Source organism: Hipposideros armiger, unplaced genomic scaffold (assembly GCF_001890085.2).
Source record: "Hipposideros armiger isolate ML-2016 unplaced genomic scaffold, ASM189008v1 scaffold_354, whole genome shotgun sequence".
NCBI classification, from domain to species: Eukaryota; Metazoa; Chordata; class Mammalia; order Chiroptera; family Hipposideridae; genus Hipposideros; species Hipposideros armiger.
In genome coordinates this window covers 1,303,209-1,326,660 of record NW_017731704.1, presented here as the reverse complement: position 1 = coordinate 1,326,660, position 23,452 = coordinate 1,303,209, and the positions used below count along the sequence as shown (strand labels likewise).

At 35.3% G+C, this 23,452-nt stretch overlaps 1 protein-coding gene across 1 annotated transcript in view; it reads left to right on the top strand.

Moving 5' to 3' along the window:
- Positions 1 to 8,703, top strand: part of SEMA3C (semaphorin 3C) — a 183,465-nt gene extending 174,762 nt beyond the window's left edge. Inside the window, exons 17-18 of the mRNA XM_019661576.1 lie at positions 2,000 to 2,130; positions 5,877 to 8,703. Of these exons, the coding sequence (XP_019517121.1) occupies positions 2,000 to 2,130; positions 5,877 to 6,290 (545 nt within the window). The 3' untranslated portion in view covers positions 6,291 to 8,703. The remainder of the gene's footprint in view (positions 1 to 1,999; positions 2,131 to 5,876) is intronic.
- Positions 8,704 to 23,452: the final 14,749 nt, after the last annotated feature.

The window sequence follows — 23,452 nt, the reverse complement described above, 5'->3', positions numbered from 1 at the left end:
CAGATACCTTGGTATGTTGTTGGTAGGTCTTTCAATTACAGATTTTCTTAGCTATTTTTTCTTTCTGAAGAAAAACATTACTTTTTTAAATTTACTACTAAGAACAAAGAGAATAGCACTCACTTTGCTTGTTTTTTATTGTGGTAAATATACATAACATAAAATTTACTATTTTAATCATTTTAAAGTGTACAGTTCTGTTGTATTAAATACATTCACATTGTTGTGCAACCAACACCACCATCCATCTCCATAACGTTTTCATCCTCCCAAAGTGAAACTCCGTACCCATTAAACACTAACACCCTATTCCCCCTTCCTCAGCTGCTGGCCACCCCCATTCTACTTTCTGTGTCTATGAACTTGACTACTTGAAATACCTTCTATAAGGGGAATCAAACAATGTTTGTCATTTTGTAGCTGGCTTATTTCACTTAGCATAATGTCTTCCTCAGGGATCATTCCTGTTATACCATGTGTCAGAATTTCTTTCCTGTTCAAGGTGGAAGAATATTCCAGTGTGTGTGTGTGTGTGTGTGTGTGTGTGTGTGTGTGTGTGTATATATATATATATATATATATATATCACATATTTTTTTTATCCATTCATCTGTCCCTGGGCACATGGGTTGCTTCTACCTTTTGGCTCTTGCAAATAATCTTGCTCTGGAAATGGGGATACTACAGTGCCTTGATTTTACAATTTATAACCATTTCATGTATTTTTGACAACTCTGCCTTGTTTCTTACAATTAACCCAATCCCTTTCTTCCCATCCTCATGTGGAGATACCATGATATACTTTCCCCACTCATCCCCTCATCCCATCTCAACCCCAACACAAATATCCCCAGGAAGAACTTCCTCCTGGCTCACCAAGGTGCCATAGATGTACCGTTAACACATTACATTGAGACTTCTATTGATAACCTTTTTGAGCCTGGGCATTTTTTTCTTTTAGTAAGGATTCTTGTTACTAACTACGCCAGCTACAAGGACAAATTAAGACACATTTTGCTTAATTTTCCATACATCTAACTGAGGGAATAAATCCGGGTTACCATTTCTCTATTTACTGAGTATTTTATAAATCTGTGTCAGTTCTTATTAATAGTTGCCATAGTCCTAGTGGTGGTAATATTGGCTGTGAAGGTAATGATGAACAGACATGGATGTTGATTTTGTGTCAGAACCTGAGCTTAATGCTTTTTTATGGATGATCTCACTTACTGCTCAAGAAATTGTAGTAAAGTAGGGTCTATTTCTATTCCCACTTTATAAATGAGTATTTTGTCCAGGTCTAAGGCTACTACATGATAAACACTAAATGCTTTTTGAACTTAAGAAATTCAGTAAAGAAACCTGTATAAAAATATAACAGTCTGTGTTTTAGGGCCAAATAAAACTGAAACACAGAGAGATCATGTAATTTCTCTAAGGCTACACAGCCAGTAGGGGTAAAGTCAGGAGTTTTCCTCAGGTGCCTCTAATTCCGAAGCCTGTGTTCTCAACCGCTGCATCGCACTGTGGCCTCACCTTGCTTTCTGCCTTTTCCAGATGTTTGTTTCCTCAAAACTCAGAGAGCTTAAAAAAAAAAAAAAAACCTCAAAACTGAGAGACTCAGTCTGCTCGGCTCTGAAAAACTTAGGAAACCTGATTCACAAAGATGTTGTCCAAGTGCCATTAAGTGTGTTCCTATTACTGTTATATTACACCTCTACTCTTCGGTATAGAATGATTCTTGAATAAATACTTATTCCCTAAGTCGTTCTCTCCTTCCCTTTAGATTAAACAACACAGATAAACAGTGTGTAATAGTCTCCTTGTTAAATTATTAAGATTGCCTTTTGGGGGCTACCATAATTGATCCAATTTTATAGAGAAATAAACATTCATGTAGAAGAACATGCTGTAAATTCCATGGTTTCTCTCTCTGTCTCTCTCTCTCTCTCTCCCTCCCTACCACCCTCCCTTCCCTCCTTTTATTTTTGCTTTTCAGCATATAGAAATGCAGCTGAAATTGTTCAGTATGGAGTAAAAAACAACACCACTTTCCTTGAGTGTGCCCCCAAGTCTCCTCAAGCATCTATCAAGTGGTTATTGCAGAAAGACAAAGACAGGAGGAAAGAGGTGAGTGATGCAGCACAGCAGCAATCAATCAGGGCTTTGGAAGGAGCATTAACTCACCATCCCCCAGCGAGGCTCAGATCAAAGGAAAAAGGAGAGGCGTATGAACATCCTCTTATGTCTTTGGGATGACAAGTGCCAACTTCTGTAAAATCTTTTGTCCGCTGAGTTGATGGATTAATTAGAAATCCTCTCTACTGGCTCACCTCTAACATGGTGATTGAAACAAGAGCTTGGGCACTCAGACGGGGATTGATGTGAGGAAGCATTTGTAAAAGAAACAAGATGTGTGCAAATCCAGAAGCCAAGTTCTCACACAACAGCACCTTTGTGTGATTCACAAGATAAAAGGGGCTTTAAAAAAAAAAAAAGTTCCATTTGCCTCAGCAAGAAATTACACTAAACTATAACCTTTATGGAAAACAGCATTTTTCTGCTATATGGTAATCCATTTCCATTGCTTTATTATTCATGACTCTCGGGTTTTGGTTAGGTAATATATGGAATCATTGTTTATGAGACCATTGCCTTTATTTAGTGATATGGAAAAAAACTCTAGGTTTTCAAATAAAAGGACAGTCACATTAACCTTTTGTTGATTGGAAAGAGCTGTTTTAAAAGGGAAATGTTGGAAAACAGCATAGGGTAAAATATTATAAATAATGAATTCCATTATATCGATGTCATGGTGTCATGCATGGTAAATGACAGAAAGAAAAAAAGATATGCACATATGTATATACATGCATATACATGTATATACACATATATATGTAAATGTATATATATGTATATGTATATGTATATATTCATATATAGCCTTCGAGTACTCTAAAATGTAGTGCTATTAGCAGTACATCAAAAAGCCTGATGGAGGAAAGGGGAAAATGGAGCCTCCTTTATTTATGTGGATTCCATTGTGGGCAGTTTTGATACTACATACTACATATTAAGTTGATTAGGGCTATGTGGAATGGACACATCCCAAGCTATAGAACATAGACGCTACATCAAAGTTACTGAAATAGATGTTGGCTCCCTATGAGAAAATACTTTCTAATGCTCAGACCTGCCTATCCAATGATGTTATGAGCTGTTTAAGAAATTTGTGTCCCCTGTCACTAGAATATGAAAAATAGACCGATGACCACTTGTATAAGAAAGGATTTAACTATCTGGAGAAAATATGAGCTAGGTGAACTTCAGGACCCCTTCTTGCCCTAGAATTCTATGATACTAATTTTATTTTAATTTTTCATTAATAAAAATGATTTATTTGATATCTATTTTCTTTGCTACAAAATCTATCATCAGAGAAGTCTTGAAATTTATACAGTCTAATAATTTTAAATTATTTTGAATAGATGTGGATTATAAAATAAGTGCCTTACAAAGTAATGTGGGGTAGGAGCCATAATGTTTGATGATGATTATTATACAGAATGGAGTTCTTAGACTAGAACATGATACATGGACACGAACCACCCTTCCTGAGAAAGTCTGTCTGTATGTATGTGAATGGGAAATCTAAAACTCAAACAAGGGATTATCTAACAAGGATCAAATGTTTTTCTTTTATTCAGTAGAATGTTCAATAGAATAATATACAATAAGTTGAATATAATTTCTATTTAAAATTAAAGTAAATGAATATATATATATATAGATATCCTTGAATACATGGCACAGAAATTAATAAACAAAATTTAAAATGGAATGTCTTATGAATCAAATCTCTTTTGTGATAACTCTATTGTTCCATTGCAGAATGCTCAAGAATGTGGAGACGCAAATATTACTATCTTGATTTTTTAAATTTCAGAAACATAAGAATCCTTTAATTTATGATTATGAAAAAATTAATATAATTATAAAATCTGTTTTGTCCGAAATCTAAGCAGAGCACAAGTCCACTCATTTTTAATTTAGTTGAATATACTATTAGTATTTTATTAAACTTATCCTCATTCTTCCTTAGTTTAGGCAAACACACTTATTTTTCATGTTAATAATATATAAATATTGAACTTGAAACAAAAAAGTAAGACAAATGGTAAAAACTCAGAGAAAAATCCAAATAGTTTATACAGTGCAGCATAAAGTGAAAAATAAAAGCCCTTATCTGCTTCATTTTAATACTTATTCCCACTTCCCAGAGTATAAGGCTACCAACATTACATTTTCAATCATTATGTATTCCTCCAAATATTCTCCTAGTCTCAATAATTTTCTTACACCCCCACATACACACACACACACACACACACACTTCAATATCAGTACATGTGGAACTACCTCATTTTTCTTGATTGCATAGTGTCCCATTATATGAATGTACCTTAAGTTTTTTAAAGCTATCGATCGGTTAGGTTTTTTCCTGTTTTTCCTCTTTTCAAAAATATCATGCAAATGAATGTATGCATACTTGTGAGAGTACATATTTTATACAAATACCTATCAATGAAATTTCTGCACCAAATATATATATTATATACATGTTATATGGATATTATCAAATTGACCTCCAAAATTTTCCCCAATGTTGCACAAATAGGAAGTATTTTCTTTTCTTTTTTTATGAATGTATTTCTACATTATTTAAACTATTCCTGAGGCACATTTAAACTTTAAAAATTACATTAACATCAGAATTTTGCTTTATATATTTTAGTCTTTGCTTCCTCCTGCTCTTTTCTAGTTCTGTTCTATTGTCTGTATTTCAATACTGTACTTTTCCTCTTGGTGCTTTTGTGTGGATTACTTTTTATCTAAAACAACCTATCTTTGATTTGGATTTTATTAATAAAATACACATTTACACAGAAACTTACCATTTAGAAAAACATTTCACATGCATTCCTTTTTATTGTTTGGGTCAACTTTCTTTTTTCCCTCAGTGAAAGAGCATTTCAGAGTATGCATGTCAAGAAAATTCTTACCACTTAGGTTTTTAATCTGTTCACTGACAAAACTGTAGCTGGAACTGTAAAAAAGATGTATTTCCAGCCTTTATCTGATATCCAGCAAATGATAGGGTTTTTGTTTGTTTTCTGTTTTTTGTTTCTTTGTTCAGTATAAACCTGTAAAGTAATTAAATATTAACCTCATAGCTTTGTATTACCTTTCCTTGGAAAGTAAAACCACTTAGAAGACTTACAAGAAATGATATTTCAGCTTATTTTTAGTGATTTTTTTTATATGGGATAATTGGAAAAAGCCCATGATAATGTTCAAAACTCTGCCTCTGCTTATGTAATTTTTAGTTTGTTGAACATTCATTCATTAAAAAAGATAAATTCAATCCTTTAATTGTGGCTTTTTGTTTTTACTAATAAGTGAGTGTTTTTGTTACAATAAAAGACAAGAACTCAAGGTTGAAATAGATATTTTAAATTATATGTGGAATTTATTTGTTATATATGTTGACTGTGAGTCACATTCCAAAAGCAACCAGAATTCTGGGCTGGTATCTGAAGAAACTACTTGTATTTAAAGGGAATGCACTTTAAGCTATCTTTGGCAATATAGGTGATAACTTCATCCTCTCATTAGTAGATTCAGGACCCTTGAGACAAGATCTGAGCAAAAGGAAACAATGGAACTGACCAAAAATTTGTGCCTAGTTCTTAAGAAGGAAGTTAATTAGTATTCCATGCTTCTGCCAAATGTGTTTAAGTCAACAGTACTCTATATGTTGGCTATCTTTTTAGAAGATATAGAGTTGGGTTTGATGTCTGTCTCTCTCTTAGGTCAAGCTGAATGAACGAATCATAGCCACTTCCCAAGGACTCCTGATCCGCTCCATTCAGGATTCTGACCAAGGGCTGTATCACTGCATTGCGACAGAAAACAGCTTCAAGCAGACCATAGCCAAGATCAACTTTAAAGTTTTAGATTCTGAAATGGTGGCTGTTGTAACAGACAAATGGTCCCCGTGGACCTGGGCCAGCTCCGTGAGGGCTTTACCCTTCCACCCGAAAGACATCATGGGGGCATTTAGCCACTCAGAAATGCAGATGATTAATCAGTACTGCAAAGACACTCGGCAGCAACATCACCAGGGAGAAGAAGCCCAAAAAATGAGAGGGGACTATGGCAAATTAAAGGCTCTCATCAACAGCCGGAAAAGTAGAAACAGAAGGAATCAGTTGCCAGAGTCCTAATGTCTTCTTACATGGGGCGAAGGCTTCCAGTAGCAGATGGTCTCTCATCAGTGATCAAAGTTTGAACAATGAGCCTTGTTCTTTACCCATGGGAAATTCCTGAGAAAGATGGTTACACACTCCTAAAGTGAACGTTACATGAACTGAAATGAGCATGCATTTTCTTGTATGATATTGACTAGCACTAGACATGTCATGGTCCTCATGGTGCATATAAATATTTAAATTAACCCAGATTTTATTTATATCTTTATTTACCTTTTCTTCAAAATCAATATGGCGACTATAAAACTAGAATTCTTACATCCCTTAATTAATTGAACAAGGGCCGTAACCCTGTGATCTTCCTTCCTTGATTTAAGGGTTTAGATTTCTAATTGTCACTGATTTTATATATGAAAACAAATAACTAACTTTGCAACTTTTACATAGTAAAAGCTGTATAAAAGTCGTATAAATGCATGTGACTGGGTAGCTGTCAAAGAAATGTAGAATAGAGAAAAGACAAGGAAGAGGGCATCTAACAGCTGCACAAAACATAAGTAATTCATAAAGAAAAAACGGAAGTTTGTATGCTTCCAGGGAAATATGTTATTCGTTACTTTTAAGTTTGTAAAAGTTGTCAGTTGCTGGTATCTGTCATTGATCTTTGTTCGCTTGTTTCAGGAAGATAAAAATGAATGACCCTCACAATAAACGTCTTTGATTGGAATTATGTCAGAGAAGCATTTAAGTTTATAGTTTTATGTTATCTTCCAAACAGAAACACTTTCTTTTGAGGAGTTATTTAAGTTATTCTAGACTTAGAGAATATAATGTTATACTTTTAAATTGATTACCGTGTTCTAAATTTTTAGTCTTTTGTGGCAAATTAAACAAGATAAGAAAAAATTTTTGAAATATCAAACTTGTATATGAAAGGTGAAACCATCAGAATGGAAAAAAAGAAAGTAGAAAATAGAATTTTATTAACAGTTTATAAGGAATGTGACTAGTTTTTAACTTTAATAATTAATTTTGATGATTAATTCACATTTTTTTTTGTTTACCAACATGAGATAACATTGATTTTTAAGTCATCAGTTCATTTTTAATGATCTTTTGTGTGGTCATTTTGGGGAGAAATGAAAAAAAATCTAATCTGAACAAAAATAGACATTCTTTTAAAAGAATGTTGGTACATTATGTTCACTGCTCTGTAAATACAAATTTGATAAGTTTTGTGATTAATAAAATAATTATCTTCTAATTGTATGTTTGGATCATTTTATTAAAATAATTTGATATTAAGTTTTCTACTCCAAATGACAATTAGATGGAAGAAATATGAAAAATTTCTTCATATTTCTTCTAAAACACAACTTTTGCTCTTTCATTTTATCTACCATTAAAGATATTTTCATGTTTACTGTTGCAAACAAATTGCATCAGATACCTAATCAAAACTGAGTATAAAGTTTTATTTGTCGTTAATCCTTGAAGAAGGTAAGGTAGATATATCACCTTTTTAAGCACTGCAGTATAAAGAAAGCTTCAAGAACTAAAAGTCATTGTTAAAATGAATGTGTAACCGTTGAGAATCTAAGAATATGATTACTTATTTAAGTGGTGGTAAATTATTATAAGAGGAGGCCTCAATGGGGAAAAACTAGTTCAAACACAACATAGTACTCATTTTTTTAAAAAAAGCTATTGATTAAAAGCTATTGTCGCAAATGTGTATAATTATAAGCAGTCTCTAAAACAATTTATGATATAGTTTGCCTGCTTAAAGGGTGTAATTAAACCTCTTTATTCTCTTGTATGTGCACAAGTAGAAATGTGTGTAAAACCAAACCCATCTTCTGTGTGTGTGTGGCCAATCTATTCTATGAACGGAGTTGAAGTACAGTTGTTTTAGAGTCAGAGGATAGGGGAAACTACATGGGACCCCTTGCCTCATGTAAACCCAAACTGATAGATAGATGGTTAAGGGTGTTTAGTTTTGTAATATTATTTGTGCTATTTAATACCTTTTACTTTGAACATTATTAAATTGTATATAATTTTATTACTTTTCGTTTAAAATTATAGAAATCCTTCTTGAACAGAACTGCCAAATGTAAAGAAAATGTTCTTCCTCAAAAATATTGTTAATGTATACTGAATGTTGATTGGTTTTATTTTGTATCATGTGACAATTCGATGACTAAATAATATGTTTTCTATTTGTATTGTACATAACAGTTTCTAGAAAAGCACTTTTTTTTCAAAGCATAGGTTTGTGAATAGATTTTAGCATGATGAAACTGTCATTACAGTGAATGTTAACTCGGTGTAAGAAAATAAACTAAATGTAGTTAGCACATTATTATTTAATTGGATATTGAATAAAGCATTTGCCTGGCAAAATAAAACATCCTGAATTCCCCAAGTATGTCTTTAACTTTTCTTTTTAATATTGGGCTGACAATTGCTTGTTGACATGATAAATCTACTGAATCTTATAATTGGCTTTTTCTAAGTTTTATTTATTTTGGTGAAAGTAATGCATCTAGATATTTCAAAATTCAAAACTTCCAGAAAAATATACATGAAAACCTCTCTTCTACCACTATTCCTCATTTATCCAAGTCCTAACTCCAGAACCATCCAATGTTATCGGTTTCTACAATATGTGTATTTTTATATTTTATACATAGGCCAGAAAGTTTCTATTTGTTTTCTCTGTAAGAAGCATTGTACCTACACTCACATCTGTAGACAGTTACTCAGACTTTTTGGGTCTAGAGTAAGGAAAATAAATATAGTTTAGGAAGGCCTGGCCTTTAGAGCCAGACTGCCTGGATATGGGGAAGTTATCACAACTCTTTCTGCCTTACTTCTCTGCCCAAGTTAATCTCAGTCAAGTATTAGGACAGAACATATATATTAAGTATCCCATAAATGTCTTAATATTTTCTTTATTTATAAACTGACCTATCGCTAGAACTGGAAGGACTCTCCATTGTGTTCTTTGTCAAGTTTAAATGCCAGTGATCCAGGCTGGAAAGTCTACAGTCAGTGGATCAGATGACACCTTAACCAGGTGAAATGAGTCTTTATAAAAGTGAAGAGAGGGAGCCCCAGGTTAACTCATAATTCTGCTGATACATTTGAATGACAATTACTAGAGATTTCTTCTACTTCTGGGCTTTCAATCTGTGGTAATGTGAGGGGAGAAAAAAAAGAAACAACATAAATTGAAAGTGATCTCAGCAAATCTTGCAGCCTGAGGATTCTATACTCCTCAAATTATTTCTCCCTAATTCCCTTGTTTATATGTCAACCTTTTAAATTTAAAATAATTTGAATGTATTCCTTAGAATTTTTATGCTTTTCTGGTGCTTTATGACTCCTACCTAAGAGAAAAAAAATTAAGAAAAAGATCCTTGTTCCCTGTATCTGTTGTAGTTAAAGTCAAGAGAGACACTGCAGCTTTGTTGTGAAGCATAGTGAAGCCTGTAAAAATCTTAAGTCTAGACAAGGAAATAAGCAGACGAAGTAAGTAAAAATGTTTACTTAACAAGAGGCATTGCTAATTTCATTGAATTTTATGTGTGATGACAAAGCTGTGGAAGATTGTCAGGGAAAGTATTTTTATTATTTTTCTTAATTTATCCACCAGCCTTTTATCCAATCACCTTTTGCACCAGAATGTAATCCCCTCTGCAGAATCAAAACCAATTGCAACAAATTCCATGTATATGTCATTCAGTGAACTTTATTGCCAATATATTGTTTTTCCTAAGGGGCCTCTGATATAAATGCATTTCAGTTTTTATGGTTACATCACAAGATTACTTTCACAGTGCACAGGTATTGAGAATTGGAAGAACTAGAAACAAAAATGCCATCTTCACTCTACTGACTAATGGGTTTGTCTATTCACCTCATAAAATAATACTTTCCACACAGTTTAGATTGTGTATTTCTCAGGGCTATTATGTTGCCATGCTTGAGTGTTATGTACATAAAGTGCTATTAAAGAATGACATTATAACAAACTTATGAAAACTGTTTATTCTATGGAAGGTTACCTCTCAACCCCCAAGTACAAAAAACAGAGTGAATTTTATTTCTAAAGTGTTTTTTTCCTCAATTACTTAAAAAATATCCAAACATTTTATGAGATCAGAAACATCATAATTTCTGCATGGCAAAATGGATAGATGGTGGAATTATAAGAATAAAGTCATTCCTATTGTTTCTATGGATATTTTTCATTATACATACAATCTTTGGCCCATGAAGGGTTTGAGGAGATGAAAGGAATTTCCTATTTCCTTAGGTCCTTTCAGAATGTTATGTCTAAATTCTATGTAGGAAAAAGAAGTTATAACTTCTTGTTTTCTTTTTCCTTTTACTGACTTGCATGTGTGATGGGAGGGTTATAATCATCTTTCCTTCTCCACTACAAACAAGAGTGCTACAAACAATAGAGCGTGGCTCATCAACAAAGAAGTTGGACCTTTAAAGCATCTTCTCTTGAGTTGATGTGATTTGGCAGTTGTAAACTGGTTTGATGTTGAGAGGAAATTTGACTCATGGATAGGAAAAGCAGCCATGGGAAACAAAACATAAGGAGGTGCTATCCAGCTGTATCAATCAGTGAAGTCCTAGTGATGTTTGTATGTACATATATGTATTTGTCATATCCACAGATTATGCACACACAAACCCACAAAATAGCTTTATCTTTTTTTTTATTTCAAAATGAATCTCAATTTCTGTTTCAAATTCCCATTCCTGCTTCTCCACTTATAAATGATATAACCTGGTAACATTACATCCCTCTTAATGAATTGTTGCCTTCACTACAATTGGAATTATGATAACATCTATCACATGTAGTAGCTGTGAGAATTAAATAAGTTAATACATGTGGAATTCTTACAGTGCTTGACATAAAGTTCAATAAGTGGATGCTATTATTTTTCCATTAAGAGAGCAAAACAATTTCAAGTATGTAAGCATGTCCCTCTTTTACTTGAATTGCATCAAAATAGTTCAACTAATATTTGATTTTACTTATTTATATTGGCATCTATGATGACATTTTTCTATTTAAACTCTGCCATCAGTTCGCAGGTGGCATCTGAGTTGTCTCTTGCTGATGCAAAGCCCTTTCAGAGAAGGTGAGCTTTTCACTACATCCAAACACACTTAGGGTAATAAGAATTTTTCTGCTACTCTTGCACCATTCTGGGAGACAAGCTGAGTGCCGCTCCTACCTAAAAGTACTAGGAGTGTGTGTATGTGTGTGCGCGCGCGTGCACGCTCACATGCGCACACACACACACACACACACACACACTTGGCCCCTCCAGGATCTTGTAACTTCTCAATACACAAATCTGCAAGCGAAGTAGCAATATAGGACTCTCAACCCTTGTGTACGCGTTCCCCCAATTCACCCTTCATTGCCATGGTCTCTGATGGCGCGGATTATTCATTAAATATGTCCCATGAGCTGGAGCAGTAGATTTCACCCTTTGTCACTCAAGTACTCCCCTAAGAGAATTTTGAAAAGCTATGTAGTCCTTAACACATTTCTAAAGTTAACATCTAATTTTTTTATTCTGTGTTTCAGTAGTTGCAAGTGATATAATTACCAGTATGATGTGAATTTTAATATTGTAAAATAAAACAGTTATATTGTTTTATTTTTATCTATTATTACTTTTTTTTGCTTGCTCCATGGTTTATGTAGAAGTATGCTGCTAAATTTCCAAATACTTAGGGATTTTTTTTCAGATATCTTATTATAAGGTACCTATTAATTTTTAATTAAATACCATGTAGTCAGATGATGTAAACTGATTTCAAGCCTTCAATATTTATGAAGACATGTTTTAGTATCCAGTGTATAGTGTATTCTAATAAATATTCTCTCTATGTTTATTAGGTGTAACAGTCAGTGTGTATTCACTAGGTCATACAGGTTAATCATGTTTTTCAAATCATTTACATTTGTACTGTCATTTTTTTTTTTTGGCTTGGTCTGTTTTATCAAATCCTGAAAGTTGTTAAAAAATCTCAAACTATGCCTTGCATTTATTTATTTATTTCTTCAAAGATTCCCCTTGTGTAAATATAGGTTTTAAAGGTACATACACAAAAGTGTTATTGTTCTTGATGAACTTGATTCACCATTATGAAATTTTTTGCTACCACTTTTTTTCAAAATCTTCTTAGTATAATATTATAGAGCCACACTACAGTATGCTTTGTTCCTTTAACACTTTAACTCGAATTATATGTTTGCTTATATTTTAAGTATATCTTTTAAAAATATAGTTAGATTCTTTTTATTCTTTAATCTAGACTGAAAATATGTTCTTGTTAATTGGTTGTTTAGCCAAATAGAGTTAAAGTAATTATCAATGTAATTCAGTTTAGCTCTTTTATCTTGTAATTTATTTCATGTTTATCCTATGCCTTTCTTGTTTTTTATTGGTTAAATTGCATATTGTTTTTGTATACTATTTTTTTGTGTATCATCATTTAGCTATATTTTTGTGTTATTTTTTATGATTGCTCTAGTGATTACATTATTTATCTTTAAGTAATTATGGTCTACTTTCAAACAGTATTACGCTATTTTAAAACAATATAAGAATCTTATGAATTCAACTTCATCTCACTTTTATTCTCATTTTCTTGTATTTTATTGTTATATATGTTAGAGATGTCACAATATTTTATTATTATTGCCTTCTAAAATAGCAGCAATTGAATTAAAATGTACAAATTCAGTACCCACTACCATATTTTTAAATAATAAGGAATACTCTCTTATTTAACATTCAGAAATTTTATATTCTTTTTAATCCTTATTCATATTTCTATTCTACTTTCTCTACAAAATTTTATTCTAATATAATAGTTTTAAAACATTTATTATTATTACTCCATACACTTCTGCAACAAAAAAATATGTATATTCACTTAATTCTCATTTAAAATACCCCATAACCATAAAACTAAGCATTAATCATTTTTTAGATTAAATTAAGACTATAAATTGCCAAAATTTGGCCAAAGACCACAAATATATACCAAATTTTGAAAACCACTAATGAAAATGTATATAATAAGATAGATGGAACTTCTTTTTCTTCCATTAATTAAATTACCTGCAGACGAATCTTACTTGAGAAAATGAAACAAGTTTCAACCAAAATGCCATTTCTAAATTTTGTTTTTAGATATGAAAAGCATGAGCAAATGTGCTTATATAGTCAGATGCTAATGGAAGGAATTTCATTATAGTGCTGTTATTTAAATATTTAAATCTTTGGAGGAATGTGTCACATCGTTATTGTCAAAATTTATTTTAATTAATCAACTGAAAATTTCATTACATTCTCATAATTTTATTTAAGGGAATGTTTGGAAACCATCATGCTTCTCAATACTTGTACTGATGTTTCCGATCATGGCTTCGCTGTGTTTTCTGGCTCAATGGAGCCACCTCCCTGCATTTTCCAGGATAATTTTTTGTAATACAGACTCCCAGCAGCTACTTGCTTACTGAGTGGCCTTGAAAAAGTTATTGAGCCTCGCTGTATTTCTTAGGGTTGTTATAAAGGTTGGAATCATATTTACATATAAACTGTTTATAATATGCTTGCCATACGATTAAGATATTGTTATACCTGTTTATGCTTGCATTACACGCTGTTGTGAAAACCCTCTGCGCCATTCAGAAGTCTCAGCAACAGTGTATCTTTATTATTGTTCCAATTTCCTATCTCCCTGCCACTGGACAGCAGACCATCTGACGATCATTATCATGGTATGCACTTGGTGGGTCTTCGTTTTTAAACCTACACTTCTGTTTTCCCAAATCAAGAGCAGGCGTTTTCCTTCCTCAAGTTGCATTCCTTCTCCATTCACCTGGCAACCTTGGCGTTCCTGTGAGAAGCTGGCTCTCCTGGAGCTTAGATTTATTCATGCTGGATGTTAGCAGTCATCTACAGTGCTGCACACTTGACCTGCTTCCTAAAGCTCCGCGATATTCCCATGCGACAGCCTCCTGCCAGTTCTGTCCTGGCGACCCTCCAGGTATGGTAAATCATGCCGGAGTTCCTATTGGTAGTGAAGCTGAGCTATGTGTGAGGCAGAGCACAGCATCAGCAGTTACAGCACCATCAGAACTGTCACTATTATCATCCCCATAGAAATAACCATTTAGTTAGCACTTTCTGTGAACATTCCTATATAAAGGGGCACACAGGATCTCCTGAAGATGGTGTTAATCTGCTTTGCAAATGACAAAACTGGAAGTCTGATGCATTTATAGACTTGCTGTGAGTTATATAACTTTCTAAAGGCTTCAGAGCATGAAATACAAAGACTCTATCTCCAAACTTTGAGCATTTTCCTAGAGTATTTTGAGTCTCACTGAGGAATATCCACTATTAAAATATTTACGTACAGCAGCCTTTGTAATATGATTTCTAGAATACTAGGTAACATATAGTTCTGGCCATGGAGTCAGAATGCCTACATTTTACTTTCCCACTTACTATTATTATATAGCTTTACAGGTCAAAGATTGTTACGATAATATCAATCTCGTGGGACTGTCAAGATTGAGATAATTCATGTGAAGTGCTTAGAACTTACCTAATGTAAAATGAATATCAGATATATTGGCTATTTTATTACTACGCTTTTGCTGCTGGAATACCACTTATTAATTATTTCACCAAATATTTATGGAGCACTTGCTATGTGTCTGGCAGTCTTTTAGGCACTGTGGTTACAGCAGGGAACAAAGCGGTGTCCCTGCCTATGTGAAGCCTGCTTTCTAGAGGGAAAGAAAAGAAACAAACAAGCACATATTCATACACTAGGTAAGGCGGAGATATGTGCTATAAAGAAAAAATGTAAAAGGCAAGAAAATCATGCAAAGATCAGGGGCAAAGAGCATTCCAGGAAAAGGCAGAAACTAGTAAAAAGTTTTGAAGGTTCAAATAATCCTGGCAGGCTTGAGGAAAAGAAAAGAAAATCTGCGTGGCTGGATCTAAGTGAGAAAGGAAAAAAACAAGACAAGTATGAGAAGGGATGCGAAAGGTGGAGAACCCAAGGCACTTGGGTCCTGATGACCGGGCTGAGAGATCTAGGTTTAATTCCACGGGTTGCAAAAGCCACTGGAGGCCAGTGATGACATATGAGTGAGTTACAGTCAATACAAAATATTCCTGACTGTATTTCAGAGGACCTTTGAGAGCAAGAATGCAAGCAAAGGAAACAGAAAGATCAACTGGGAGTCCAAGACAGATTTTAAAAAGCATGCATAAAAAGCATGCATAACTCTGCGAGATTTAAGTATGGACTTCCATTCACATGGAAGTATAATCAGCTTGTAATAAATCCCTCCTGGAGTGGACTTTTGAAATAGGTGGAAGGGGTGAAATGACAGAGGACTCATCCCTGAGGTTAAGGAAGAATTGTTGGGGTGGTGTGCACCAGAAGAGAAAGAGGCAGCTTGAAGAGAGCCCGAGAGGTGGTCCTGGAGCTAGAATACGCAGAAACTGTCAGAACAGGGGTTTATTACCCAGTAATATCCAGAGGAGGGAGTGGCTTCAGTTTCAATACTGAGAACCAAAACACTCCTGAATAAAAATCCAAGGGCTGTTAAAGGCAATGTTGTGTGGATGCTTTAAGACAGGCTGGGGTCACATGGACAGGGGTTTGCAAAAAACTGAGGATGCAAAGAACCTTTTATGGATGAGAGTCCACAATAAATAAGCTTACTGAAAATAAAATGTGAGATGATTAAGAGACCAACCATTTGCAAAGACCAGCTGCCTTAATGGCTCTGTTACTTAATACTGATTTAACTTACTAGGGAAGTGATACACTTTCATCCTGCATTTAGAAACAAGCTGTCTAAGTGAATGAAGACAGCCTTTTTCCGAAGGGTGAAATTACTATGCAGTTTATGTAGGACCTTGGAACTTTAATTAGGGTACTGAGAGCAACACGGAAGTGATGATTCCAAGACTATCACTACTCCTTACAATAAGACTGTCACCAAGATTGCTACTTTCCTTTGACATGTAAAAAGAGGAAACTAAGTATTTCTACAAACATGGTCTCTGCACAACTCCCTTGAAATGGCTACATCAGAAGCTGGCTTTGAAAATGAAAGTCAGTCCAGGTTCCTTCTCAGGCACAGAATAACTATGGATACTTGTGGATAAAAATATTTATGAAAGACGAATCTGAGTAAGGGATAAATGACTGAACCATTTCCTTACCTCTCCTTAAAGAGCGTTATCCTGCATCATGCCCACTACCACCACCACCAAAACCTCTAGCTTGGGGCAAAAAAAAATTTTAGCCACAAAACAGCAGAGGGGGTGCTTAACATTTTCCAGAATGGTCATCGGTGGTTTTCTTTTTAAAAATTTGTCAGGAAAAATCATGAAAGCCTTTTTTGCAGGCTTCCTGGAAATAACTTCATTTAGAAAAGAAGCACAGCTTTGTGAGGATTTCTTCAGCTTCCCCATGTTGATTTATTTCTTCTTGCTTATCCAAACTATATTATAGCTTTCACCCTCTTTATTGCATTTAATTAATTAATTTTTTTTTGGGTCTCTTGCGAGGAATAGTGTGAGCTTCTTATTTCAGTCACTTTTTATTGCTAGCATCTAGGACATAGCTGACCATATAATATGTGTTTATAAACATGTGGGTCCTCCCCTTTCTGATAGTATGTAGCAAATCCTTTCAAACTCTCATATCTAATGAACAAAGAATAATTAATACTATGTACTATAATACATATTTCAGAATGTAAATAGTTATTGGATTGATAATGCATAGACTTTTCATTATGGTAAGTAGAATACTCACTAAAATTTATCAGCAAATAATTAAAAATCTACCATCTACCTTCATATAAGAAAAGAATAACACCATCTTAATTCTCTAAGGGAGATTTCCGGTCAAACTGTGGAGTAGGTAAATGCTGTGCTTACCTCCACTCAGGACTACATCAAATTACAACTAAACTACAAAACAACCATCAATGAGAATCACCTGAAGCCTTGCTGAACTGAAGCCTTACAACTAAGGACATACAGAAGAAGCTACCTTGAGACTGGTAGGAGGGGCAAAGATACAGAATGGTCTGGTCCCACACCCACGTGTGACCATTAAAAATTAGGAGGGATACCTTGGCTGTGGATGTTCCCCCCAGATGAGCGAAGGGTCACAGCCCCATGCCAGGCTCCCCAGTCCAGGTTTCAGTGCCAGGGAGAGAAGTCCCCATAACTTCTGGTTGTGAAACCAGCAGAGATTATGGCTGAGTGAGATGGAGGGCAGCTGGAGTCCCAGGCACTCCTCTTAAAGAGCCCGTGCACAGACTTACTCACTGATGGACTCACTTGCTCTGAGCTCCAGTGCTGGGGCACAAACTTGAAAGGTGCTAGGGATATATGCGGAGGAACCGAGTTGTCTGGCTTCAGGATGAGGGCTGGAAGGGAGTTTGTTTCCCAAACAGAATTGCTGGGAAGTGTTTATTTGTTGATCCTTCCCCTTTCTTGATGTGCAGAGGTAGGCAGATGCCATATCTGAGCCTCTATCAATCTGGCTAACACTCTTCAACCTGCGCTGGTGATTCCCTGAGACCCCCAACTTTTGGGCGCACTCAAGCCACTTCCATCAGCTTTTCCAAACAAATGGCAAGTCTTGGCTCATGCTGTGGACTTTCTTAAATTTCCTCAGAAGCTCACAAAACTCAAACAAGCAGCATGTGGCTTTGGCATGTCCTATTCTTCTTGCTGAGCAGCCCTAAGCCCAGTACTAGTGACAGCTGGCCTCAGTTTGCAGCTTGGCCCCTTGAGCCCAGTGTGAGCAATGGCTATCTGTAAATTGCTTTGTGACTCATGCCAGGTGGCCTTGGGCAGGGGACAGGCCTCCTCTGAATTTGGTCTAAACTGGGTCCTCTCCAAGAAGTCCCTGGGCCAGCTTTGGACACAGTATGATCATCACTTGGTCACCTCCAAAGATGACACACCCAAAGGGCACACTGGGCAGGCACCAGAGCCCTGATAAAGTGAATCCTGCTCTGTAGGGCCAGTCCTGCACAACAGCTCCATCATAGTCACAGCCGGTCCTCACAACCCATCAGCTCAAAGGTCAAACTCTCCCACTAATGTGTGAACAACAATCAAGGCTCAACTACAACAGGAGGGCACACACAATTCACACAAGGGAGACACCACCTGGAGCACCCAGCACTGGTGACCAGAGAGACTGTGCCACTGGGCCCCACTGCACACCTACTACATAAGCCCACTCTACTAAGAACGAGAGGCATAGCAGCCCTAACTACTACAGAGAAACAAACACAGGGAGGCAGTCAAAATGGGGAGACAAAGAAACACATCCCAAATGAAAGAACAGAACAAAGCTCCAGAAAAAGAACTAAGCAAAATGGAGACAAGCAATCTATTGGATGTAGAATTCAAAACACTGGTTTTAAAAATGCTCAGTGATCTCAGGGAAAACTTCAACAAACAGACAGGAACCATAAAAATATAAATAGAAAACATAAAAATGAACCAACCAGAAATAAAGACTACAATAACTGAAATGAGGACTATATTAAAGGGAATCAACGGTATATTCAATGAAGCAGGGGATCAAATCAGCTACTTAGAAGATAAGGTAGCAGAAAACACCCATTCAGAATTGCAAAAGGAAAAAAGAATCCCTTCACCCCCCCCCACAAAATGAGGATTTTAAGGGGTCTCTGGGACAACATCAAGATTACCAACATTTGCATTATAGGGATACTAGAGGAGAAGAGAGAGAGAGAGAGCAAAGAAGTGAAAACCTATTTGAAGAAATAATGACTGAAAACTTTTGTAACCTGGTGAAGAAAATAGACATACAAGCCCAGGAAGTGCGGAGAGTCCCAAACAAGATGAACCCAAAGAGGCCCACACCAAGACACATCATAATTCAAATGCAAAATGCCAAAGACAAAGAAAGAACCTTAAAAGTAGTCAGTTACCTACAAGGGAGCTCCCATAAGGCTATCAGCTGATATCTTAAGAGAAACTTGGCAGGCCAGAAGGGATTGGCAGGAAATATTCCAAGTGATGAAAAACAAGGACCTACAGTCAAAATTACTCTACCCAGCAGAGCTATCATTTAGAATCAAAGGATGGATAAAGAGCTTCCCAGACAAGAAAGAGCTAAAGGAGTTCATTACCACCAAACCAGTATTACAAGGAAAGTTAGAGGGACTTCTTTAAGACGGAAAAAAAAAAAAGTAAAAACTATGAATAATAAAATGGCAATAGCTACATATCTATCAACAATTACTTTCAATGTAAATGGATTAAATGCTCCAATCAAAAGATAAGGTGGCTGAATGGTTAAGAAAACAAGACCCTTACATATGCTGCCTACAAGAGACTCACTTAAGAGTGAAAGATACACAGACTGAAAGTCAAGGGATGTAAAAAGATATTTCATGAAAATTGAAATGAAAAACAAAGCTGGAGTAGCAATACTTATACCAGACAAAATAGACTTTAAAGCAAAAGCTATAACAAGTGACAAAAAAGGACTCAGTAATCCCACTTCTGGGTATTTACCTGAAGAAACCCAGAATGTTACTTCAAGGTGACATGTGCATCCATATGTTGATTGCAGCATTATTTACAATGGCCAAGATGTGGAGGCAGCCTGGGTGTCCATCAATGGATGAATGGATAAAGGGTAGGTGGTTCATATTGCTCAGCCATAGAAAGGAATGTGTTCTTGTCATTTGTGATGGCATGGATGGACCTGGAGGGTATTGTGATGAGTGCAGTATGTGCTGTCAGAGAAAGACAGATGCAGTGTGATTTTGTTTATATGTGGAATCTAAAGAACAAAATAAACAAAGAAAGAAAACAGAAACAAAATCGTATACAGAGAACATTTACATGGTTGCCAAATGGGAAGGGGGTTGGAGGGATGGGTGAAAAAGAGAAAAGGATTAAAAAGTACAAATTGGTTGTTACAAAGCAGTCATGGGGATGCAAGGTATAGCATAAGAAATATAGTCAATAATATTGTAATAATCATGTATGGTGTCAGATGGTACTAGATTTCTCATGGGGATAGAAGGGAGGTGGGCTGAGGGACAGGGTGAAAAGGTGATGGAAAAAAAGTACAAATTGGGAGTTACAAAATAGTCATGGGATAGTCAAGTAAAGCATAGGGAATATAGTCAATAATATGGTAATAACTATAGATAATGCCAGGTGGATACTAGATTATTCACGGGGGTAACTTCTTAAATTATATAAATGTCTCACAACTATGCTGTATACCTAAAATTAATATAAAATAATATTGAATGTTAACTGTAATTGAAAAATTAAAAAGGGCGGGGATTGGTTAAGGGGAATAAAAGGTTCAAATTTCCAGGTGTAAAACAAATAAGTCATGGGGATGTAATGTACAGCGTAGGGAATATAGTCGATAATATTGAGATAGCGTGGTACTATGTCAGATGGTTGCTGGACTTATCATGGTGATCACTTCTTTAGGTATATAAATGTTGAATAACTATGGTGTACCCCTATACTAATATAACATTGCATGTTAGCTATATTTTAATAAAAATCTCTTAAAAATTTCTCTAAGGGTAAGCCAGGACAAATATAAAGTATTGGTTAATAAAAGACACTTGACATAGTCAAATACATTACCCCATATTACAAGGGCAACAAGAGAACGTGATGAAAATACGTATTTTGTTCTATCAGTGTTCTATTAGCTAAGTAAGTCTCATTTATTCAATAGTCTACCTAATTCCCACAGCAATTCTTATTTGGTGCGCCTTGTCATATATACATTTTATAGATGGAAAAGCAAGCTCAGAGTTTCCACAGCTGGCAAGTTGCTAGACTAGGATTGAAAAAGCACACCAACTTTTTGCCCTGTACCTCCTCCCAAGAGGTAAGAGTTGAGAGAACAGAAGCCACAGTGTAGAAATCAGGGAAGGCTTCCTGCTGCAGGAGGATCTTGGAATGAACTCTGAAGTTTGGAATTCACGTAAGTTAATGTGGAGGAAGAAGGACATTTTTTGTAGGTTTAGAGGTTGGAAACATGAATACACACAAAAGAATCCACTGATTGATCTGAGAATTGAAGTTCCAGAAGAGCAAGGGTAAAGTTAGATGTATGTGCAAGAGAATGGAGTGAATAATGAAATAAATGTGGTCTGCTTTTTGTTTTTGTGAAGGATATATTTAAAGAAGGGAGAGATGGGAGGCAAACATTGACTGTGACTGATTGATGGATGTCCTGGCTGATTCTCAAAGGAATTTGAAGTGAGAAGATACCATTAGGAGTCAATAAGGTTAAAGTGGTGGGAGAATAATGACCACTTATCTTTTCTTAATAACTCAGCAAGCACGTTGAAAGTAACTTCTTATTATATATATGTGTCAAAACATAAAAGGCTTTTGATATCCAGATTTGGGTTAAGTGAATAGTTATTGAATGGATTCAAATATTTCCAGCTTTGTAAAGCATTAGATTTTTATTAAAGAAGAAATAATGACACTATAGCTAACATTAATGGGATGTTACTAATTGCTAGGCATTGTTGCTCATATGCATTATCTAGTTGAAATTCTCATTTCAAACCTAGGAACTACATACTATTGTTATTTACATTTTTACACATGATGAAACCAAGACAAAATAATATTAAGAAATTTAACATTAATAAGAGAGTTAGTAAGTAGAATATTCTAAACTATGTTACCTTATTAAATTACAGTGAGCCATCCACAGGTGCTCTATGAAACTCAAGAGATCTTTAATGTTGGTGATAATTTTTGGTAGAAAACATTAAAGTAATCTATAAATGAAGACATCCAGCTTTGTCTTCCTGTTTATAGATGTTTGTCTCTGCAGATAATATGATTCCACCATATCAGAATTTCTGATAACCAATTGTACCAACAATTATAATTTCTCAAGCCATTACTTTTGTTAAAAAAAAAAAGATTAAGATTAGGTTAAAATACTGCTCATGCCTTGAATTGTTCACAATGTCTGCACAATTTAGTTCAGAAAATCTTTCTGACAAATTTAACAAATGTAGGGCTTAAGATTCCAAAAAATCTAGGACAAAGAGAACACATTTTCAGGACACATTGAAACAGCTGGAGTCAGAGAGCAAATTTTTGTTGTTGTTGTTAAATGGCTCTTACAGATCAGATTACTCTGGGTGAAAAGTATGAGGACAGGTGGGAAGACCAGGGTGGTCCCAATGATTATGCACAACCATTTCGCAGATGATAAAACTGAGACCCATAAAGAGGTCACACATTTTGCAGATAAGCCAGGTGTTCTATTTCTCAATGCAGTGCTTTTTCAAAGACATAAGTGACCTAGAAATGTGGTTATATAGTGCAGAAAAGTGCACACAACACAAAACAAATTATTCTTCTTGGCTGTCAGCATCATATAAGTAAGAGCTTGAGTTTCTGGGATTCCATTTTCTTGCCTGGCTGCTGTTCAATTGCACTGTCTAACTAGACCAGATTTTTTTGGTCATTCTCATTTGGCTTTGCTCAGCTACACATGGCCTCATTGTAAAATGGTGCCAAAGTGAAAGGAGAATATGCTTTTCCTTAATCCGCGTTTTCTACTTGGTGAAAAAAATGAAGACCTTCAGCCTCAGGGTCACAATGACAACTTTCTCCAATTTTATCAGCATTAGTCAAGAATTATCTTGTCAGCAGCACTATCTTTTTTAACAGGTGCTGGGAGTAAAACAATCAACCACAGGTGTAGGGAGGTAGAAAAGTCATCTGAAAAAAAGTCATTAAAAAGGCCCAAGTTTGTCCTCTGTTGTGCCATTCCTTTTTAGAGAAGCCAACATATGGCCTGGCAATTGCATGGATGGGCCTCTAGCCTGACCCAATCATCTTTCCATCCTCCCAAGCCCCTTCCTTTCCCTATCTGTTCCATGCCTCTATCTCCTCAATTCCAGTGCTTCGCAAACATTAATGTGTGTATTAATCACCTCTGAACCTTGGCTAAAGGGTAGATTTTCTCTGACTAGGATTAGGACTAGCCTGGAGGTTCTGCATTTCTGACAGGCA